The 14,816-nt window shown below is 54.4% G+C and overlaps 1 protein-coding gene across 1 annotated transcript in view; it reads right to left on the bottom strand.

The window, feature by feature from the left end:
- Nucleotides 1-14,426, bottom strand: part of Arrb1 (arrestin beta 1) — a 69,789-nt gene extending 55,363 nt beyond the window's left edge. Inside the window, exon 1 of the mRNA XM_060367635.1 lies at nucleotides 14,106-14,426. Coding sequence (XP_060223618.1) covers nucleotides 14,106-14,125 — 20 coding nt within the window. The 5' untranslated portion in view covers nucleotides 14,126-14,426. The remainder of the gene's footprint in view (nucleotides 1-14,105) is intronic.
- Between the last annotated feature and the right edge of the window lie 390 nt (nucleotides 14,427-14,816).

The following is a 14,816-nucleotide window of genomic DNA, read 5'->3' as shown; positions in this document are numbered from 1 at the left end:
TGGGGCAGAAGCGCAGCTGGGAACTTGGAACAGATCTTCCTAAATAGCAGAAACCACTGCCCTCCCTTTCCTTGAGACCTCCAAGAAAGCCTTAGACGTCGGAAGCGCGTTTCAGAGCCTCACACACTCTGGGCCTTGTGCCCTTCCACTTCCCACGGCCCAGATTTTTCCTCACTGTCCACCGCCTGGGCCTTCCAGGTACTTTTGTTGCTTCCTGTCTCACGTCACAAACTAGTGCTTGCTTTTATTTGTTCTAGTCCCTGCCCCTGTCCTGCACGAACGATGAACTCATTGATTCATCAACTGATACACCTCATCCACAAGCCTTTATGAAAAATTCTCAGTAGGAAAATGTGGTGATTCAAATGAGAACGGTCTCCTTATGTCTAAATGTCTGCTTCCCAGTTGATGGACTGTTTTAGGAAGGACTAGGAGGCGTGGCCTTTTTGGAGGCAGTGCGTTCGTCACTAGGGGTGGGCTTTGAGGTTTCAAAAGCCCATGCTAGGCCCAGCCTCTCTCTCTGACTCCTGCCTGAGGATCAGGTGTAAGCTCTCAGCTACTGCTCTGGTACCATGCCTGCCTGACACCATGATTACCACCATGATGGTCACGGACTCTCCCTCTGATACTGCTGGCAAGCCCAAGCCCCCAATTAAATGCTTCCTTTTATAAGTTGTCTTGATCGTGGTGTCTCTTCACAGCAATAGAACAGTAACTAAGAAAGTAACTCTGCCCCAATGTGCCCAGCACTGAGCTTAGGGGTGCGGTTAGGGTCCCCTGAAGTGCAAAAACAAGACACTCCCAAGAAGTCTGGCATAGCACTGTGTGCCTGGCCCTGGCCCAGGTGATGGTCAACACTTTCAGGAAGCTGCTGACCTGAAAGCAGCCTCCACCCAGCAGACGGGTGCTTTCAAAGACACCTGCTTGGCCCTGCGCCTGCAGGCTACGAGGATGGCACAGTTCTTTCTATGGTATGCTGAAGGACCCAAGGCTCAGAAAGGTCCCATGGCTGGCCCAAGGTTATGGAGCTACAAGTGCTTACCAAGACTTGTAGACAGATCCAACTAGACAGATAAAAGGAAAGGTGAATTCCAGCATGCAAACAACAGAGGTGCACAGACACAAGAATGCCAAGTCAGTTTTGTAGCACCTGTCAGCGAGCCCCCTGCAGGCAGAAGGTGCGTAGGAAAAGGAAAGGAGGTCGAGAGAGGCTTGGGCCTTGCTTAATCACCTCCAAGCCAGGAAATCCCAATCTCCCGACCAAAATGCATCCATTTCCCCTTTTCTACTACTTCTGTCTGCTTTCTTTCAGCACTGGAACCAGGAAGTGAGAAGAAGGAAAGGGTGCTTCTCCTTTGGGTCAGCAGCTCAGGCCCACTTCCTCTGAACCTACTCCGACCCACCTTCCCTAACTCAGACCCCCAGGATAGCCTCTGACAGGAGTAAGAGAACCCTGTCTGTTGTTCGGTAGCCTGCTCTGGCATAGAGTGCCACCAAGAAGTCCTGTCAGTGCCAAGGGACCACGAGGACTATTCGTTCTTCCTTGGGGGAGCACAGAGCCAAGAGAAAGTTCCACGCCTAAAAGAGGTGCCCAACAACTGCTCAACTTAAGCTAGAAGGAAAGGGGGCTGGGGAAGTAGCTCAGTTGGCAGAAATACTTGCTTCCCATGGCTTCAGTTCCCAGCAACATAAACCCATTCCAATAGCACATTCCTGCAACCCCAACATTTGGGATGTGGGCACAGGAGAATCACAAGTTCAGGGTCATCCTCGAATGCATAGTGAATTTGAGGCCAGCCTGAGATACATGAGACCCTGTCTCAAAATGTGATGGGTGGAGGGGATGGGAGGGTCTAAGGAAGGAGAGACATTTAGGAGCACACGCCTTCATCCCCAGTACTCAGAAGGCTGCGGCGGGAGGATCGCCTCAAGTACAAGGCCGGCTTGCATTACACAGTGAAAGTGAGTCTTGAAAAGAACATATAAAAAAGCTCCTACCAATTAGAGGAGGATGGGCTCTCTAGACAAAAAGTCCGATCTGATAGAGATATAAAGTATGGAAACTCAATGGCCAGTAAAGAAACACCAATGTCCGCAGCGTGGGAACGGCAGGCAGGAAGTTAGGGACAGGAACTGCAGCCATCTTGGTGCCACCTGAAAACCAGGGATGCTCCTGGAAGGAGCAACTGGTTAGCTTTTAATCTGGGAAGGTCACGGTCTGGTGTGTTTCCAAACAAAAGGACTGCTTCAAGGCCATATACTGAGCCATGGAACAGGCAGAAGGCTAGTGGACGGGCCCAGATCTGAAGCTGGTTGAAATGAAGCAGTGTTAGAAGACATGCAAATATCACCATTCAGACTGAATGTCTGAGCTGAGACTGCCCAAGGCAGCGAGTGGGTTTCTCTTCAGGGAGTATGGACTCAAGTCATATCTGTCCCAGAGACAACCTCAATTATAAGGAAGCTGTGGCTGGAGGAACCCAGGATCACCTGTGGCCACAGGGCTCACCACAGTCCTCTGGAAATTTCCTACTGCAGGGTTCACTTTGCAAAATGGTGATTTCCATCATGGCTGCTGAATGGCTGCAGAAAAGGCAGCACACTGCTGCTGCATGTGAGAAGGAGTGGTGTGCATAATAACTGCTTGATTATAACCTGTCATCAGCTTTGTCCTTTTTAGGATATTGGGGGAAAAAAAATCCAAATTCTCCTTACTAAGTCTTTTTAAATGCCTTCCGTTTTCTCCCAGCCCCAGGGCCACAGAGTCTCCTGACAAGAATCTCACCCACCAGATGAGCCTTGCTTATTAAAGCTGGGCACGCTCATTAGCATAGACACTCCAGTAAAAAGGAGGGTACCACTTCCCCACAATTTCAGCATCTCACCCACAGACAGACACTGGGGTGAAAACCCTAGCCTGCTGCCCTCTGTAATGTCCCCAAAGATGGCACCCTAAACTATAGAGACTAGCATACATGCCCCTTCCTGGCCACAATCCCAAACGGGTGCTGTCTCTCCTAAGACTTAGCTCCCCAGTCTCGTACTCTGCTGGAAACTTCCAGTGGTCTTCTGTGGGATCTGCTCTGTTGGAGAGGAGATTGGAAACCCCAGGCTGCCAGCAGGCCAGCCCCTACCACGACCACCCCTGCTCTGGGCAGCCCTGCCTCCAGCACTGTCAGCCCAGTGTCTGCCAATATGTCCATCTCATTTGTAATCTCCCTAGAGCACTCACTGTGACACTTTGACTTTCACCCTTGATTTCTTGACCTTCTTGTTTCTGTTTTGTTTAAGGGGGGGGGGGAGCACAACTTGCTATGTCACCCTGGCTGGTCTGCAGCTTATCATGTACAGCAGGATGACCTCACACTCCTCCATTTCTCCCGAGTGCTGAGATTACAGGCATGCACCACCATGATTAGCGTCAACCCAGTTTTGTTTTGTTTTGTTTTGTTTTGTTTTGTTTTGCATTCCCAAGAAACTCCTTACCAAAAGCCATGAAACTCAAGCTGACACAAGGGGTTCTCCAGTCCCAGATGAAGGCCTGTTTCACACACCTCCAAGCTCATCTCTTAGTCCTATCAAATGTATCTCCCACAGCATGCTCAGGTGTCCCCTGTTATGTATCGTGGTCTCTGAGCCTTAGTCCTGGGTGGTTATGTCCAGTTGTAAACCGATACGGCTTACTACTCCCCTAAGAATGTTACAGCCAGCTGGGAAGTGGAGTGCACACCAGCACTCTGGAGGCAGAGGCAGGTGGATCTCTGAGCTCGAGGCCAGCCTGGTCTACAGAGTGAGTTCCAGGACAGTCAGGACTACACAGAGAAACCCTATTTTAGAAAGAGAGGGAGAGGGAGGGAGGGAGGGAGGGAGGGAGGAAGGAAGGAAGGAAGGAAGGAAGGAAGGAAGGAAGGAAGGAAGGAAGGAAGGTTAGTTATAACCATTTACTTTCCTTCTCCCCCAAACATAAAGGAACATAAAAGGCTTACTGCCTATCTCAGATGTCCAGCGTGTCCAGCACAGGACCTGCAAGACACTCAGAGAAACTTTTATTCATCAGCACCTCCTGGGGAGGGGAGTGGCATGGCCCAGCAGAAAGGGAATAAGCCGTTTCTGAAAGCCCCAACAGCTTTTCATTCATGAGAGTTCCAGGACGGCCAGGACACCAGCCACCGAGAACTGCTCCTTAAATGTCCACTGTGGTAGTCTGGGCCACTCCAGGGACATGCCTGTAGCAGAGGTCTGGCACCTACCCAGCACTGAAGAAATGTTTGTGGAATGGAATGGAACAAACTGAAAAATGCTGGCGATCTGTTCTTCTGGCTGCAGAGGCCAGCTCCCCTCTGGGGCCAGTTTGTAGGCAAATGATCTCAGGCCTGCCGCCTGCTTCCTCTAATGAAGTTCTGCAGCTGACTCCTCAGAGTGTGGGAGGAGGCAATGCTCACTGCCATCCCAGTGGCCTGCACTGAGGCAGGCCGCAGGCTTGTCCCACAGGGCGTGGACGAGGAGACCACCCCACACCCCACCCCACCTCAGCACAGTCACTGTAACCTGCTGGGCCTAGATTCTGAGCAAAGCAGCACCTGCCTCCCGCCTGCAGGGCCTCACTGGGTAGGGAAGAAGGAAGTGAGCAGAGAGTCCTGCTGACTTATATAACCAGCCTCCTAGGCTTCATCCTCCAAGTCAGAGGCCCTGGCTGGGGGCAGGTCACAGCCCCACTCTGCAGCTGGCAAGAGGCTGGGGAAGCAGAGGCAGCCTCCTGCCGTGTGCTGCCAGGCCCCAGCCCTCCCGACATCTCTCCAGCCCCTCCTGCTGAATGCTGGGAACCGGGAAGGGCTGTTGTTTTGCAAGTGTGTGAAAAAGTGGCCTGCAGGCTTCCCTGGCAGCAAACCCAGGCTCTGTACTCTGAACAGGGGGTGAGGGTTAAAGGAACTAGGGCTGGGGCTGGGCTGAGAGGCCAAGGGCCTCTGGAGCAACCCACAGTTGCTCCAACCTTTCAGCTTTGCAATCTCTCCCCACTTCCTCTTAGAAAATCTGCTTTGGCAGCAGGAGCCAAAGAGGAGGCACCCCACCCCAGCACTACAACGATGGCCCTGGGTAATAATCTCACTTCCCTTTCCTGTCATGACTGGTCTTCTCCTATGGCCCTGGGCAACCCCGCTGACCACCATCCAGCAGAGCACGCAGGGCCAGCCGGGGAGAGTCAGGAGAGGAAATCACGAAGGAGGAACAGGGAGGGGATGAGTGGAGGGGAGAGGCACACAAAAGCCAAAGTCCATTTCCCAGGCGTCGATAACAAGTGACGTACATATCACACTTTATTTATTTGTGTGTCCATGTGAATAAGAAGCCGTTCTCTCTGGAGAGCAAACTCTGGGAGTTAGTCTTTGCAGCAAGTGCCTTCACTCGCTGAGCCATCTCACTGGCCCTTTTATCTCAGATGCTGGTTGGCCTCAAGTTCCAGGCAATCCTCCTGCGTGCTCGGACCACAGTTGTGCACCACCACTCCTGTCTGTATTAGTGATTTTATCCTAACCTCTGGGCCCACAGCCACCCAGTGTGATAGGCATACTGACTTCCCAAATGTGGAAACTGAGGCCCAGAGAGTCCAAGCTCCTTGACCAGGGTCATGATAGTGAACTAGTGAGAGCTCAGTGGGTAGTAGCTGAGGTTGCCTTACTGTAAAATACACACTCCACATCTAAACACACACACACACACACACACACACACACACACACACACACACACACATACACAGAGAGGGAGAGAACTACCTGGGAGGAAAATTTCTTTTTAAAAATTATTTATTTAATTTTATTCTCTGTACATTGGTATGAAGGTTTCAGAATTCCTGGAACTGAAGTTATAGACAGTTGTGAGCTGCCATGTAGGTACTGGGAATTGAACCTGGGTCCTTTGGAGGAGCAGACAGCACTCTTAACCACTGAGGCATCTCTCTAGCCCTACCTGGGAGATTTCTACAGAGACGGAAAAGACACTGCTTCATCCCTGGGGAGGGAAAGCAGAGCTTTAAGCAGTCTCTCCTGTGAACACTATTTAGAATTACAGGACCGTACTGGGCAGGACTCAGCCTGGGGATAGGAGGTGCCTGGGGAGAGCAGCAGCCTAGCTGGCTACTGGCAAGCCTTCCCTTCCAATTAACCCATAACAGCTTGGCCCAGGGCTAACCAGACCAGAGGGTTACAGCAAAGCAGGGCACTGTCTGCTCCTCCGGAGATGCAGGCTGCTGGAGGCTATGCCTTTGCTTCCGCTTGGGCCTTTTCCCCCCCTCATCACAGAACCTGTAAAATGGGGAGAGAACCCAGAACTTCCTAGGCCAAAGCTTGAGAAGTTGGGGCTCGGAGAAGAGGCGCGGCTTGCCTTGATATGAGAGACAGTGAGGAAGTGGGATTCGGGCTCCCATTTTGCCGGGGTGGCAACCACTCTGCATCTATACATTTCCTTGCTCTCCAGCTCCTCTCCCTTCTTTCTGCTACCCTTTCCCAGATCTGCCCAGCAGGCTCAGCTCTCGGCCTCTTTTTACTCTCTCCCAGCCTCACCACCCTCTCTGACCCCCCTACATACTCCTCTGCACCAAACATCCATTCTTAGGAGGTTTAATTAGCTGATTATGACCACAGCCTGCTGGATCCAGTGCCCAGAATTCTGTCCCTTATAATGAGGTGGGTTCTGAGCACTTGCCCACTGGGCAGCCAATGGGAAGACCTAGGCTCTGCCAGCCAAGGCAGGCTCTTGAACTGCATAAAGAGCTCCTTGATCCAGGAAGATCATGGGTAGCCAGGGTCCCCTCTGTAAGCCAGGTCAAACCACACTGGGTGTACTGTAGGCAGGCCCAGATGTCCACTCTCAAATGGGACTCCCTGCTCTCTCACGCCACTGTCCAAAGCAAAGAAAGACAGGCTCAGGGACGTCTGAGGATGAGCAAGACAGAAGGAGCCCACACTGAGGGGGAAGATGGCTCTACATGGGGCACTTAAGAAGTGGGATCTGGGCTGGGATGTAGCTCAGATGATTAAGTGTCTAAGTGTTTGCCTAGTATGCATGAGGCCCTGGCACCCCTGCCACCACCACATAAACCAAGCATACTGATACAGGCCTGTAATCCCAGCACTCTAGAGGTAGAGGCAGGAGGATCAAAGGTTCAAGATCAACCTTGGCTGTATAGGAAGATGACGGCTAGCCTGAACTAGGGACCCTGCCTAAAAACAGAAACAAGGCTGGGCTACAGCTCAGCAGCAGAGCACTTGTCTAGCACACATGGTTTCAAACCTGAGTACCATGAGATTTGAACAAGCAGACAGATGCTCAGACAGTGCTACCATGAGGAAGCAGCAGCAGCAGCAGCAGCAACAGCAGCAGCAGCTCCAGGGGTCATGGATCCCCTGCCAGCAAGTTCCATGATCAGAAACTACATCTTTTAATCAAGAGAAAGTTGGCCATCCCATGACCTCTGTCTTTTGGGCCATGAGCCTAATCTAATTCCTGTGGTTCTGTGCTACTCTGAAATCCTTCTCTCCCCTCTGAGGACATCTCCCACTGAAACGCCTCCATTCCGCTTCCTTCACTGAACAAGTATTTATGGAGCTCAGTGTCTGCACAGACACTAGGGACAGGCAACCTGGGCCAGGCACCCTTGCAGAGTTCTTGCTTCATATTAGAATATCACAAGATGCAAGCAGGGAGAGAGGAAAGCGTGTGCATGAGAAGACAGCAAAGCTCAAAAAGCTTTGGGGATCAATGAGGGCTTCCTGGAGGAATCCAGGCCTGTCAGACCCACCTAACCCTTGAGACAGCTCCCTCTGAGCTTTACAGTGAGCCAGAAGCAGCTAAATAACTGGTTAGACTTTCAGCTTCTCAGTGTCAAAGGTGGGATTTGAAACGCACGAAGTTTGTTTTTCCCAGAGCACACCAATCTATGCCTGAGAGGACTGATGACATCAGAAAGGCCAGCCTCGACAATCCCCAGAGTACCGCAGAGACCCAGGCTGCTTCCTGAAGGAAGTGATCCCTGAAGGTCTTGAAGGAGCTAGGCATGGGTGACGCACGCCTTTGATCCCGGCACTTGGGAGGCAGGGGCAGGCAGATCTGTGAGTTCAAGGCTAGCCTGGTCTACAGAGTGAGTTCCAGGACAGTTGGGTACATAGAGAAACCCTGTGAGGGGTGGAGGGAACTGAAGGGAAGCGGGAAAGATATCCGGGAAGAAATAGCCTAGTCAGAAGATACTGCTGACCTTCAGGGACCCGCCAACAACTAGTTGATTTGATGTCCCTGGAGACTGGAGATGAAATCAAACAGTGAAGGCCACTACTAACAGATGATCTGATGCCACAAAAGCAACAGGAGATACATCCTATCACCACGGACTCTACACCCTAGACATGCTTCCTTGCCTCACCCATCTGTAACAGAGGTCTAACCTGTCCATCTCCCCATTTTTGGCCCCCAGAAGAAAAGCCAGTAATCAGAATGCAAGAGAAGGGCCTCACACCTCAGGCTGGTTAGGAGATGCTAGGGCTCAAAGTCTGTGAATCACATCATAGGTCTTACAGTAGTGTGTGAACAGCGAACACAGACTGGAGGGCTCCTAGGATGGTCCATCCCAGTCTACTCTCTTGGTCCTTTGCCAAAACCTTTCCACCCCCATTGGTGGCATATCAGAGGGGTGAGGCTGTAAAAGCACTAAGAGGACCTAACTGAATCCCTAGGCCCCAGGCCAACATGGAAGGGACACTCTGCCCCACAGCTCAGCAATTACGGAGTCGTGCCTTTGCTGAGTCTCCTCAGCCAACAGTCAGTTTTCTCTCCCTGGGACCCAAGCTCTATGGGAACCTCACCAGACTGGCCCCCATCCTTTCAATCACACAGACCTCCAGGGACCTGTGAGGTCCAGCCCCTGGGGCCTGGCCTCCTGGGGCCTCATCTGGCATCAGGTCTCCCTAGCAGGAACAAGGAGTTCTTCTGAGGTAGGGCTAGAGATGGGCCAGTCCCAGGAAGGAGGAGGCTGTCTCCTGAGAGATGACCCAGCCAGGGCTCCTATGAGGAGAGAGGCAAAGAAGGGGCTGGACAACGGAGCTCTTTGTTCCCCAGTCACCCAGTCCTACCCCCATTCTCCACTCCCTTGCTAGGAATCAAGCCACCCACCCCCGGGACAGGATCCACCCCGCACATGGCAGGGCAGGGCCTGGAAATCTGCCCAGGAGGACCCCTGTTCTGTCCCAGCATATATACAGTAATGACCCTCGCCGTCAGTAACCCCACAGGCCTTATGTCGTAGTGACACTCTGTTAAGCAGCCTCCAGTCTGAAAGAGTGCTAGAGCCTCGGCCTGGGAGCCCTGATCCCCCTCCTCTGGACACCCAACTCCAAAGTGAGAAGTAGTGCTTTGGTTCTGAGGGACCCCTAATGGAAGGGATGGAATTTACATCAGCACTCAGGGGGCCCCTCTGGGGCTGAGAGCAGAGGCATAAAGAGGACAGAGTTCAATCTAGTTCAACAAAGCTCTGCCAGGCATCTTCCAAGAATGAGATCTAAAGGCTGGTGGGCCCACCAACAAGAAGCAGTCACAGCCAGACCAAAAAGAGCTCACCAACTGGGGAACAAAGCCTCCCCCTGCCCCATTCCAGGTACAAGTGAGAACACGCCACGTTACTCAGTGGCTAAGCTAGTGTCAAGACCTTGGCATGGGCTCTTCCTCCTGCCACCTAGACCTTCCTCGAGCTCCAGCAGCCAGCTCAGGGTCAGCTGATCCAGGAAGCCCTTCCAGACCTCCACCAGAGCCAGAGGACCCTCACTTACTCACTCCGGGAGCGTGCCTGCCCTGGCATGTCACACACCACACTGCGCTTTTTCCATCCTACCAGACCTGGATTCCTCCAGGAAGCCCTCACTGATTTCAGAAGCTCAGAGGTCCTGGAGGCACACAGACAAGCAGGGACTCCTCCTTCCTCCTCTGCCTGCTTTACTCAGCAGTAATCTCTGCACTCCACTAAGCTATCCACCATCTTCTGGTAAACATGGGGATCTGGCTGCAGCCACTCCTCCACCCTCTGTAGTCCTTCCCTGCTTCTGGGACGTCAGGCCCCAGCTGTCCTCAGCTGTCTGCTGCCTCCTTCCATTTCACACACCGGTGCTCTCCTCACCATCTTTTCTCCTTGCTCTCCCTCTCCTGACACCAAGGTCATCTACATCCTCCACACAGAAGCCTTTCGAGTCCCTACCTGTTCTTCTGTCCCTAACCTGAGGTCCAAAGGTCCCGCCACCCATGCAGGCCTTAGCTGGAGAGTCAGTCGGCTGTGTCACCCCGGGAGGCAGTGGAGAGGAGAGCCTGGCGGAGGGCAAGTGGCTACTCTGTGCCTCCCCATTGCTGTCTTCGACCAACACGGCCCGTGGGAAAGGCCCCGGAAGAGGCAAGCCCGAGACTAAGGACCCCTGACCCCATGCCAACTAGAGGTTTCAGCCAGGAGGTCTAGACTTGAAAGGAAACGAGCCATCAAAGGAGTCTGTAGCCTGAAGCCAGCTGGGAATCAGGGACACTGGGCCAGGCTCCCCGCCACGCCTAGCAGCAACCCAGGAGCAGTCCTGCCAAAGCCACAGGACTTCCCCATGTTCTAGCCAAGATGGGTCACGCAGGGCTTAACCACCTCAAGAAAGACAGCCAAGGTTCACAGAGAGCTGGTGACTGCAAATCCCCATTACAACCACTCTCCCTCCCTGGAACCTGGGGGTGGGGGGAGCGTGCATAGAGTGGGGAGAGTGTTCATCAACATCTGTCGCAAAGGAAATTCCACCCCATCCCTCCTGTTGCCTCAAGATGAGCCTTCAGGTCACTTTCTGGAGTTAGTTAGGACTGGCTGGGGGCAGCTGAGAGGCCAGCTGTGGACAGGACAAGCCCCTTTCCCTCTCGGTAGCCGTATGCATAGGGCAGCAGAGAGGACTTGGTGGGCAGGGGGACCTCTGTTTAGATGCTGGCGGACTGAGTGATAATGGACATGCTTCCTCTCTCTCCTAGCTTATTTCCACACCTTTAAAATGGGAACAGCCATTCCCATGTTACTAAACTGTGGGAAGAATACAATGAGATAATGCACATACTTCTCGAATGTGTGCTGATGTGCATGTACATATAATGTGCACGTATGTAGAGTTAATATCGGATCTCTTCCTCAGATCCTCTCCACCCTATGTCTTGAGACAGAGTCTCCACTAAATCCGAGTGCCAGACTGGCTGGCCAGAGAGCTCCAGCAACACACCCGTTTCCACATCCCTTCCCCTCCTGACCCTCACCCCCAGCTCCAGGGTTAGGGACCACCACATCCAGCTTTTATGTGGGTTCAGGAGACGACAATTCAGGGCCCCATGCTTAAGCAGCAAGCATTTTCCTAGAGCCATCTCCAAGAAAATGCGAACATAACTCTAACCTCAGGTAGGCAGCCAAGGTCCAATCAGCCATCTAGCTTGCCGGGCCCCACTTCCTGGTTCATTCACTTTGGGCCACATCTAGCCCAGAGCCCTGGTGGGGACGAGGGTCCACCTACCACAGCACTAGGTCCTGCATCACAGTCACCTGGGGATAAATCTTCTGGGGCTCAGCTCTAGAAACTCCAGCTTCAGGGCACAAAGAAGCCACTCCCTTTAATGAATGAATCTGTGCTCCTGGGACCCCTGTTACGGTCCCACCTTGGTGCGAGCATGTTCCTGCCTTGTGACTCCTCTCTCTCAACCCAGGGATTTCCCAGAGGGCAGTGACCGTTTTGATTAGTGTCCATTATCACTTTCTCTGACAGGCCGATAGGTGTGATGACGGCTCCAGAGCCTAAGAGTATTGAGTATTCGCAGTGTCCTTTCCAGGTCACAGAGCGAAATGTCGCGGCTAGTGGGACACAATGGTGAAAGCCTCTTTGCAATGTTCTTATCCAGATTGGTCTAGAAAGGGGATGGCAGAGTTCACGGTGTTCTGGAAGGGCTCAGGGAGGGAGAGCGAGCAGGAACAGGTGGGGTTTTATCTACCTAGTCGTATTTCCCGGCATATTCCTACGTCCTGTGAGCTCAGTAAGCTCTTGGGAGCCGTGAAAGTCGAAGTTCTGATTGCTCCATCTTACAGATGGGAACGGTGGGTCTGCGCTTGAGTTAGAATCAAGCAGCCAAAATCAAGGGCAAAGGCTCTGGCCTCACACAGGTTTTCCAACAGGTGTCTGGCAGGCCACGGTGGCGTCCTCACCCTGTGACAATTCACGCTATCAGGGAGCTGTGACACGTCTCTAGTGCGGGGAGGCCCAGCAGGGCTGAGTCACCCTGGTCACCAGCAGCACAGGAGAACAAAGGGGAAGGCAATGGCGGCCGGCTCCCTGCTGTGCCCAGCAGAGAGCAAAGCACGACCTTACGGGTTCAGGGGGTCCCTGGGGGGTGAGGGGAGATGGATGTGGCTGATGAGAGAGTCTGGCATCCTTCCTCCAAGGACGGAAGCCTGGGTCACAGTGCTGGCCGGCCAGCTGCACCGGGACTGACCCTCAGGGTCACGGCGAATGCAAACACCTCCTGGGCCTCTGCAGTCTCCCCAGGCTGTACCTCTGCAGAGAGTGGGTACCCTACTAGCCCTCACACCTGGAGTCCACGAAGAGCTGAGCGGAGAGCTGCAGACACAGTGGGCTCTGGCCTCTGCCTCCTCCTGACCTTTAAGCAAGGGAGGCGACCTTTCTCACCCTTTGGTTCCTCTTTGGGGAAAGCAGAAAAGGAAAAGTAACCTCCTGGAAGAGCCATCAGTAGAGAGGCTGGGGGCGGGCAGTTTTTAAAACACGAGGTGTCTGAGTTACCCCAGTGCCTCAGTTTCTCCTCCTGGGAAATGGGCATAACCTCCAGAGCCCCTTTCACACACTATCTCAGCTGTCAGTGGGTAAAAAAATCAATTTGTTTAAGGGTCCCAACATGTGACCTACATCGATGTTTCCTTTCTGACCATCTCTCATCCCTTATGCTATGCCTAGTATATACAACAGGGGCTTAATAAATAAATGCTGAAAGAGAGAAGGTAAAGGCAGGGAGAAGGACACAAAAATTAAGAGCAAAAGAAAAGCAATGAAAAACAGCCCGTGCAAGAAGGCCAGGGGAGGGGGCAGGGAGAGCCACAGTGAGACGTCCAGGGAAGACTAAAGGATATAAAGTTGGCCAAGGCTGGTCTAGGTCACAAGGGTTGACCCCAAGAGCTGAGCTGCTTCTGCCCTAACCCTCCCACTTTGACCTAGTTTCCACCTCCAGGGCCTCACCTCTCCTTTCAAGGCAGGCTCTACAAAACAGTTCCCCTCACCTCCCTCAGCTAGCTGTAGCCTCCAGCGATATGCTTTGGAGGTCAGAGGCGAAGGAGGCCTTGCGAATGGGACCTGCCTTTCCAGGTCCCAGAGTCCTCCGCTCCGGTGACCCGTGTTTCCAGCCCCGCCATGGGGAGACAGGGAGTGAGCGTATCCAAGGCCCTGGGGTGGGCAGGCCCTGCAGGCATTTTCTGACATGCATCCCTGCGGTTCGCCTCGGTCTGTAGCTAAGACATGTGGCCGCACCGCGTCCTGTCGGTGTCATGTCGGAGCGGGTTGACACACAGACCGCGCGCACTAGCCACAGCGTGCTTTGCAGCATCCATGTGACGGGATATGTGTGTCGGCGTCTGCCCACATGTGTGCGGCAACACGAGGGTGTGTTAGAGCTGGTGCGCGTTCGAGTGGGGACCTGTGTATGCCAACAGGACCGTCAGCAAGAACGCGTGGCCAGACCAGTGTGTGTGCGCGCGCGAGAGGCAACGCGTGTGACGTCGTCGTGTCACCAGTGTGAAGAGTGTGGCCGCGGCTGTCAGTGTGTGCCAGCAGGAGGGTGCAGGGCTGGGTGTGTGAGCTCGTCTCGCCTCGGAGCCGCGAACCAGATGGGTTGGCCCACCCTAGCCAGCTCGGTCCTTCCACATGGCTCTGTCCGGCGACCACACAAGAGGCTCCGGCGGAGAACAGAGTGCCAGACCTCGGGTGACGCTGGTTGGAACCTCCGCCCGTGCCCTCGCCCAGGTCGTCCCCGCGCGCGCACGGGGCAGGGCGGCCACCCGCACTCACCGCGTCCCTTTGTCGCCCATGGTCCGCGGCGGCCGCAGGGAGGTCCGCGGCGTCAGCGCCCAGGCTGGAAAATCCCCGGCCGCCAGGAGGAGCGCGGGCCAGCCCGCTCCCGGCTACCCCGCTCCGCCTCCTCTGCTGTCGCCGCCGCCGCCCCCGCCCGGGTCCCCGCCCGTCGCTCCAGCAGCTCAGCGCCCGGGCCGCCGCCAGGGGCGTGGAGCGTGCGGGTGTGAGCGCGCTTGTGTGGCTCCGTGCGCGGCTCTGCGTGTGCGCGCCCAGAGACCGAGGGCCGGGCTGCCGGCCGCTGCTGGTCCACGGGAGCGCGTGCACGCGAGCGCGTGCCAGTGTGGGTGCGTGTGCACGGCCGTGCGCGCGAGCCTGTCGGGAGTGTGTGTGTGTGTGTGTGTGTGTGTGTGCGCGCGCGCGCGCGTGCAGAGGTAGCACGCCTTTGTGCAGTTGTGCGTGTGTGTGTGTGTGCACAGTCGTGGGTGCGAGCGCGCTCCCCCGCGCACGCCTGGAGCTGGCCTTTGTGTCCTCCGGTAGATAGATGCAAGCGGAAAATCCGCACTCGGAGGCCCAGCCACAGCGGCGCCCCTGCTTGAGGACGACGAGAGATTCCAGAAGCCTAGCAGGGCCTGCGCCCTTTGCTCCACCCTCCCCTCCCCCGCCCTTCTGGAGAGATACCACCCAACGGCACAGCAGGGACAGGAAGAA

Source organism: Meriones unguiculatus, chromosome 14 (assembly GCF_030254825.1).
Source record: "Meriones unguiculatus strain TT.TT164.6M chromosome 14, Bangor_MerUng_6.1, whole genome shotgun sequence".
Lineage (NCBI taxonomy): Eukaryota > Metazoa > Chordata > Mammalia > Rodentia > Muridae > Meriones > Meriones unguiculatus.
This window is presented reverse-complemented; position numbering and strand designations above follow the sequence as displayed.